General features: G+C 55.6%; 1 protein-coding gene across 1 annotated transcript in view; it reads right to left on the bottom strand.

Moving 5' to 3' along the window:
* EPHA2 (EPH receptor A2) overlaps nucleotides 1-7,610 on the bottom strand; it is a 32,590-nt gene extending 24,980 nt beyond the window's left edge. Inside the window, exons 1-3 of the mRNA XM_007950780.2 lie at nucleotides 7,520-7,610; nucleotides 2,779-2,846; nucleotides 260-929 (exon numbers count right to left, since the gene is read on the bottom strand). Coding sequence (XP_007948971.1) covers nucleotides 260-929; nucleotides 2,779-2,846; nucleotides 7,520-7,610 — 829 coding nt within the window. The remainder of the gene's footprint in view (nucleotides 1-259; nucleotides 930-2,778; nucleotides 2,847-7,519) is intronic.
* Between the last annotated feature and the right edge of the window lie 928 nt (nucleotides 7,611-8,538).

Raw genomic sequence — 8,538 nt, forward strand, 5'->3', positions numbered from 1 at the left:
AGTATGAAGGGATGGACACTGGGAGGAGGTAACTATGGGGAGGAAGTGGGAGGGAAGCTGTTGCATTGTAAATTTTGGTCAATGACATGAGACAAAGCATATGTGAACTGCTGTATGAAAAGTGAATTTACTCTGTAAATCTTCACCCAAATCCTAAAAAAAAAAAGATTTCCCTGCAGAGCTGGGATAAGAACCCAGAAATGCAGCCTCGTACCCCAGTACCCACCCCCTTCCCTGCCATTCTGGTATCGCCACTCACCCTGGCAGGAATCCTCCACCTTCTCGTAGCCAGCCTGGCACAGGCACTGCCCGATGGGCACCAGCCATTCACCATCCACTGCACAGTGCATGCGGGGCTCCTCACCCCCGGGGGGCACCACAGCATTATTTACGCAGGTGCCAGCCACAGTGGCCAGGGAGGGTGCATCGGAGCCGGCTATGGTCTCAGGGAAGCGGGCCAAGCCTTGCAGCAGCTCGGGGCACTTCTTGTAGTAAACACGGACAGAGAGTAGTGCCACACAGGCACCAATGTCTTGGAAGGCCAGGTAGAAGCCTTTGCGGCTGAGCGGCCCCACAGAGCGCTCTTCCACATTTAGCTTCACGTGGCGCGCCTGGAAGTCACTGCTGACGGTGATCTCATCGGGCGCAATGGTGTCAATCTTGGTGAACTGGCGCTTCTGGAAGTTGGTGCCATAGTCCACGTCGGACTCAGCATAGTAGAGGTTGAAAGTCTCCTTACAGGAGCTAGCACCACCAGGGAAGCTGTTGCAGTCACGGACAGTGAACTTGAGCTCGATGAAGATGCGCTCAGCCTCCCCACGGTACACCCAGTTGGTGCGGAGCCAGTTGTCCTGGTCACCCGCCACCACGTTGCACACTGAGTACATGTAGATGGGCATGTCGTCCATGATGTTCTGCATCAGGTCCCACTGCACAGGGACAAACAGGTTAGTGTGGGCAGGTACCCAGGGAAAACTGAGGTACCGGTGGCAGAGCCGGGCACCAGGAAGATGTTTGCAGCTCCCACCATCCCTATTTTATAGGGAAGGAAACTGATACCCACAAGGTGCTTCCAGTCATCACGGACAACTAGAAGTAGCAGAGCTGGGATTTGACCCCAATCTCTGGGTGCTGAACCTCTACACTAAGCTATGAGCCTGAGGTGAAGTCTGAGGGGTCATAGCTCACCCTGGGACCTTGGGCAGATCACTTAAGCTCTCTCAGCCTCAATGTCCCCATCTGTACAAAGGAGACAAGATGCCTTACTTCACAGAATTGCTGTGAGGATAAATGACATCATCTATAAAATATAAAACACAGTGCCTGGCACAGGGTAACAATCATATAAAGCAGCTTCTAAAATTATTACTGTCATTATTACTATTATTATTATCATTCACTCTGTGTATGTGCGTGAATGTATGTGTAGATGTGTATGAGTGGCAGGGGAAGAAGTCAAAACAATGGATAATCCTCCACCATTTAGATTTTGGCTTTAGAACAGATGGATACATGTTCTTCCCTCCTCAGAACACAGCTCAGCCTCCTCCAGGAAGCCTTTCTGGGTTGGGCCAAATGATGCCCTCTGGCTCCTATGGTCTCCATGTCCCCTCTATCACATCATTTGGCTCCTGCAAGATGATGCCTAGTCTGTCTCCTACAAGAGACTCTGAGCTTCTCAGCGCACTCGTAGCAAACACATCTAATTCATTTCTACCCTTACCTGGCAGAGTAGGTCCTCAGAAAAGTATTTATGGAATGAATAAGTGAATGAATGAATGACAGCAGATGGGTAGAGGAAAGAGGCCTGGGTTGTGCTGTGTGACATTAGCTAATGTCCTGCATGTCCTTGGGCGTCACTTCCCCACTCTATATAATGACTGGGTAGATTAGGTGATTTGTGTTCCCTCCCAACTGGACACTCCAGGATCCTGGAAAGCTGCTCAGAGCTACACCCTAGGTGCCTCTAGACTATACTCTGACCCCTCAGAGCTAGGATGACCAGGGGACGGGCACAAGACTCAATGCTCTGGCCAGCAGTGAGAAGTGTTCCAAGTAGCCCCCTCATCCCTCTTAGGAGGAGCTTAGGCTTAGGGCTCTAGGACAAACTCAGCAAGGGCCCATTGTATAGATTAGGAAACTGAGGCCAGAGAGCAGCAGTATCTTCATTCAGCAGTCATACACAGGACCGCAACCTCTTGCCTACCAGTCCTGGTCGGGGCAAGAGGGCGGAAACTTGGGAGGGAATGAGGCAAAACAAACTCAGCCCCAAGCAGGAAGGGGAAGTAACAGCTGCAGGGAGGGGCAGGGAGAAGGACAAGCAGGAAGGAATCTGATCCAGTTCCTCAAGGTTGGGGGGGAGCCTGGAGCCACTGTTCTCTATGTCTCCCCTCACCTCCTGGGCTGGGTTCTCAAAGGCAGGGAGAACTTTTAACCCTTTCCTTCCCAAGAAGTAGACTGAAGGAGCTGGGGGGGTTGTCCCTCTGGTCATCAGCACTTCTGGGGTACTCAAGGGCCCCTGCTGTCCTTGGGCCTTCAGCTGTTTCCACAGCTCCTTCCATCTTTCAGCTCCTTCCCTTATTTCCCAAAGCTCAACCAGCCATGGCCCAAGAGGGCTGACTTGCAGGCCTGGTCTGGGAAGCAGGACCCTGAGTTTGAACTCTGGATGAGCTGTTTGATCTAAACCAGGTCCCACCCTCCCCCTGGGCCTCAATTTTTCCATCTATGCAAGGGACCAGCAGCCCTTTCCACATACCCCATCCGCCCCTGAAGGCTTACCCCTTTGCCATATGGCTGTGTAAGCCAGCCGAGCTCGCCTTTAGCTGCAGCAAAGTCCAACAGCACAACTGGAAGAGAAACAGGAGAGGAGACTGGGTGAGCTTGGGGGACTCACCATGGTGGGAAAGGTGAGAGTTGCTCCAGGAATCCCATGAGGCCCTAATGGCCTCCTCGGCCCTCAGAATTGAGACCCAAGTATATAGGGTCACCATACCCAAGTAATCCATCCAAAAAACAGAGGCCTGGAGGACAGAACTGAAGCCAGATGGCAGGCTGTGGTGAAGACTAGACCTACCATCTCCCAGCCCAGGGCTCTAGCCATGCTGCCCCCTCTGCCAGCCCCCAGCTGGGCAGAGCAGGACAGGGAGCACAGCCCAGTGGGAGGGCAGCAGCTGGGCACAGAGCTGGGGTGAGCAGGGGTATTAAGTGACACCAGGCCGCCCCGTCTGCTTCCTTGAACAAGGCCTCAGCAGCACATCACATGCACGTGTACCACTAGGCTGGGACACTTGTGTCTGGTCCTGCCATCCTCCCCGCCAGCATGCAACATCCCCAGCCCCACTCAGGCCTCCAGTACGAATATATGCACATGGACGTACACACGTGGCTCATGCCATTCCAAGAAGAGAGAGTTGTTAACAGGTGGGAACAGCTCTGGGGAGGGGAGGGGACATGGGCATCAGGGGAGTGGGTCTGGAACCAGATCTGCTTACCACAAAAGCCACAGAGCAGGCAGGATAAAGCCCTGAACCCAGAGGGGCCTCTAGGAGGAACCCAAAGATACACACAGCTGGCGAGACCCCCTCCCTGGGAAAATCTCTCCTGCTGCCCATGCCCCTTCACTCCCTCACCACTCTGCCTTTCCAGGGGTTCCCAGGGGACCAGAAATGGAAACCTCTGTAGGGGACTTTCCAGGCCCAAAGGGACCAGGTGCCAGTACCATGCTTTTCCTAGAGGGGCATCTGGAGCCTGGGAGGGGGGCATGGTGGGAGAAAAGCACAGTGCCAGGGGTTTCCCCACACCTAGCCCTGACCCTGGGCACCTCCCATCTCCAACTCTGGCTCTCTGCCAGGCTCAGCAGCTGCCTGGGGCCGGTGCAGCCCAGACTCAAGACCCAAGACCCTGGGTTCTGCCCTTCCTCCATTTACAAAGTCCAAGTAGCTTCCAACAGATACTACCCTTCCAGGATAGCCAGGAGACTGGGGAAACTGAGGTACCGAATCCCTGCAAGGCCCGCAAATTCAGGGACTAAAGTTCTAAGGTCAGGGAAGAAGCAAGTAATGACTTCCTTTGGACCTGGAGCACAAGGAATACAGCCTCCAGAAGCAGCATTCTTCAGGCCCAGGACTTGGAAGAATGACTTGAATGGTGGCACTTCCGGCAGGCTGGGTGCAGAGATGGGCATGATTTGGAAGGATGAGAGTGCATTGAGGGGCCAGAGGCTCTCAAGACTAGTCTTAGAAACCCTCTGCTGAGGCTAGAATGCCCTCCAGCCCTGAGCTGAAGCGCCTGAGGTGAGGCGCTGCCACCCTGACCAACAGTTGACCTGGGCCAAGTCTCCTCTCTAGGAAGGGACTGGGCAGCTCGGACAGAGAAGAGGAAATCCGATGTGGCACCAGCCCCAGGCAGAGACAACAAGGGTAGGGGAGGCTGGCTGGGATTGTGGGGGCAGTGGGTAGCGGACAGGGGTAGGGGCAAGGATTTGTTCAGACATGTCCCAGGCCCAGGCTTGAAAAACCCACTAACCCTATCAGCAAATGGAATGTTCCAGCTGCACAGGAAAGAAGGTAAGGGTTCCTGACTCCAGGGGGGTGGGGGTAGCAGGACAGTGAGAAGCTGGGTGAGAAGCCACAGTCTGTACTGCAGAGGGAGGGGCTCCTTGCTCCCAGCTCTAAAAGGTTAAGCTGGCACAGAGGGTCCTCCATGATCCCTCCCTGAGTCCCCTCGCCTTCCAGTCCTAGGCCTGGCTCTAGAAGTATCACACGGATCTATGTGAGAAGAAAAGAGGCCTCCACAGGAAGGAGTCTCCCCCAGGGGTTTCCAGCCACAGCCCCCTCCCCGGGAAATTCCCCAGAACCAACCACCAGGAACAGGAGCCCAGCCCCAAGTCCCTCCACCCAGACGCGGGTGCGGCTCTTCACCTGAGCTCTTCCAGGGACAAACTCCTGCTTCCCTGAAAGAGGGGGCCCAGGAGCCCCTCAGCTGCTCCTGAAGGCTTCGCTGAGTTGCTGAGTGGCTGTGGGCTGGGTAAGGCTTATCCACGAGCCTTCTGACTCCAGGGGAAAAAAAAAAAAAGAAAAACTTCCCTCTCTGTCTTAAGTTCCACCATTAATGTCATCCTTACGGGTTTATATTGCTTTACAGCTTTTTATTCAAAGATAATAGTACCACCCAGTCCTCTATTGTCCCTTCCCTGCTTACTCCATCCCTCTTCAATCAAGACTAGCTAATGCCTAAAGAAAGTGGTTGGAGGGAGGCAAGGGAATCTGGGGAGAAAAATGAACAAAAAGGGAAAGAGGCAAAGGACAAACTGGATCCTTGCAGAGTGAAGAAGCCCAGAACTTTCCAGACCTCCTGGGCGCCCTCCAGCCCTCTTCCCATCAGCCGCCTCAGGTCAGAAACCCCTGGAACCTGCCCAGACCCCCACCTGGACCCCTGCCTGGCTAGTCTCCCTTCCCAAGAAAATCCACCATGAAACCACAATGCAAGGGGCCCTGCTCTGGCAGCCCACAACGCCAGATGCTCAGCTCTGACCCTCTGTGCAGAGGGCTGGGGCTGGCAGGGCTTGGCCACTCCACCACTCACTGCAGTGAACAGACCTCCCTGTCTCCCCCATTTGTAAAAGGTAGGCAGATTCTGTGGTCATTGAGGACCTAACAGGCTGTGGGCACTCCAAATACAGCCCAACTCCTCTATCCACTGGAAGGCGGAGGGGACAAGAAAGGAGATGCCAGCAGCAGGTTAAGGAGTGGGAAAGTATGTGTCTCCCTTCTATTCGCCCCCCAACCCACCCCCAGTCAGATCAACCACCTCCAGCCTAAATCCCAAAGAGCATAACAAACCAGCAGCTGCCAGCTGGGCTATCTAACCCCCTCAAGGGCCACACCTTCCTAGGGGGTCATTCACAGGGACTCTTGGGGCCAAAGCAAAAATGCTCCCTCATCCCTGTACTTGGCAATATACACCTCTTTCCTCCCCCATCCCACAGGGGGGATGAGGCTAATCACATAGGCTGGGAGACAGCAACATAAGTGCACAGAGACAAGGTGGCTCCTGGGTTCCAGTGCCAGAGGTTGGGGCTGCTGGCAGCAAAGGAACACTGAGAGTTGTCATGTCAGTCCTGCCTAATCCCCCCATCTTCCAAGGGCAGCCTGCAAGAAAGGCTTTTGGCTCTTCCAGCTGTCTCTCTCCTTCCCTCCAACCACAGTCCCCTAGGGAGGGGGAGGACCAGAGCTAGGGGCAGATATCAGGGATGGCAAAAAGTCCTGCCACCCACCCCTGGGAAGCAGAGTTTCCAGTCAGGACCTAGGGCCCCGTCTGCTCCAGGAACTGGGGCAGGATGCCACCCCCAAAGCCACTCCACACACACTTGTTCCACCTCTGATCTTTCTTTCTCCCAATCCGGCATAACACGACCTCAAATTCCAGTTTAGAGACAGAATGGGGAGCTAAGGTTCAAGGAGGCAACCTCCACCTGCCCAGGATTCCTCCACACTTCTCCCTCCTGGAACCGGGAACCCTCCCTATGCCCTGGTGACACGGAACACTTGTTCCCACAATTGGAAAACAGCTGCCTGGGCTGGTGGACAGGAAGGTGTCTGGCCAAGCATAGAAGTTTTTCTGCCACCCCGGCCGAGGGACAACACCCTCTTATCCACGCCCGCCCCGCCCAGGGCAAAGTCGGCTGCCCCTCATCCAGAGAGGCTCTGGGAACGCGGGGGCAGAGGTGGGTGATTCAGCTCCCGCACCCTTGGGTGCCCAAGGTTCCTTGGTGGCCCTAGGGTGACGACTCCATACCTCGGCAACCGCGCCCCCACCTGCCTCATTTCCTCGTTCTGAATCACCCCTTGCTCAAAATGCTTGGCTTTGGGACTTCCTGTCAGAACGCGCGGCCTCGAACCTGCCCTCGGAGCCTAAGAGTGCCGGCTGGGAAGCAGGGAAGAGCGAGCTTGGGCAGAGAATGGCCGAAACCTCGCTTCAAGCCCTCCTGCGGGGACTGGAGGCAAAAGGGGAAGTGGAGAAAATCTCAGAGAGCAGGGGCTTCCTCAGGTGGCTCCATTCCCGCCCGACCAAGAGCCCCCTCCCCAAAAAAAGACGCCGCCAAAGAAATGCCTTCCCCGCAAAATGGGACAATCAGGTTAGTGAATTCAGGTCTGCAAGAAGCTGAGCCGACAGAAAGCCCTCCAACGCCACCACACTTCACACCAAGGGACTCTGCGACCCCCGCCGGGACGCGTTCCAGAAGCCGCTGCCCGGGCTGCAACCGCGTGGCCGGCGCCTTGTCCCCTTCCCCGCGGCCTCCGAGCCCTGCACGCTCGGGTGCAACCCGAGCCCGCCGAGCCTCTACAAGCCCGCAAGGGACTCCTAACCTAGTCTAAATCTCACCCGACCTCAGCTCCCTCCGACCCCAGCGCGCCGGGAATGGGCGGCGCCAGCTCGCTTTCCAAAGTTGAGCGCTTCAGGGCCGTCCGGCTCCCGGCAGGCGCGGAGTCCCGGGTCTTGGCGGGTCCCACATACTTACCTTCCTTGCCCTGCGCTGTTGGGGCCGAGGCTGTGACCAGGGAGCAAACCCACAGCAGGGCGACGCAGGCGCAGGCTGTTGGGCGCTCCATGCCGCTCTGCGCGCTCTCCGCAGACACTCTGCAACCGACTCCCGCACGCCCGCCGCCGGCTTCGGTGACCGGCTCCCTCCCGCCTGCCGCGCACAACTTCTACCCCACCTGCCCCAAGTGCTTAATGGAAGTTGGGTGAGAACCAGCTCCTGTTCATTCATGTCCCGCCCTGACGTCACCTAAGCCACGCCCTCAGGAATGTCTTTAAAGGGGCCAGGCAGCCACCGGGAGTGGAGGGAGGAGAAGTCCCCGAGGGACTTGGTGGGAGCTGGGGCCCTGTGGACTCGCTGGCGCCCCTCAGGCCTTCCTACGTTAGACCTCCTCGAAGTGGCAGCTCCCTCCTGGGCTCGTTCTCGAGGATTACTGAACGAGGAGTCCCTGCCCCAGACGTGGGATGGTTTGCTCTGACCCATCCGCACACTCGACTTTTGCCCTCCCAGGATGGGGCTCAACGTTGTCCTGAAGGTTTGGGCTGAAAGGGGATGGGAGTTCAAGAAATTGGTGCCTCTGCAGCAGCAGGTCTGGGAGGAGAAGCCCGAAATAGACCATGATGCTCCTCTCTTCCTGGGAATTGAAGACTGCACCGAACCGCCACTGTTGGAAGTCAAGAAGGGCATCTTGCTAAGAAGGCGTCAGACACTCGCTCTTTCTCTTTTCTTTCTTTCTTTCTTTCTTCTTATACTTTTTTTTTTAATGTTTTGTGGTGAAAATACACTATACGCTTCAGGCCAGTCTCAACAACTTCTGCATCTACAGTTCAGTACAGGGATTACCTTCTTCAAGTGGACACATTTAATTCTCATTATTATCATTATCCCCATTTCATAGAATAGGAAACTGAGGCTCTAAGAGCTTAAATAACATGTCCAAGGGCTTCCAGGACTTGAACCCAGGTGTCTTCTGCTTTAACCACTGTGCCATACTGGGG

The sequence above is a fragment of the Orycteropus afer genome, unplaced genomic scaffold, assembly GCF_000298275.1.
Source record: "Orycteropus afer afer isolate SDZICR_OR568_19922 unplaced genomic scaffold, OryAfe1.0 scaffold00288, whole genome shotgun sequence".
Classification (NCBI taxonomy): Eukaryota; Metazoa; Chordata; class Mammalia; order Tubulidentata; family Orycteropodidae; genus Orycteropus; species Orycteropus afer.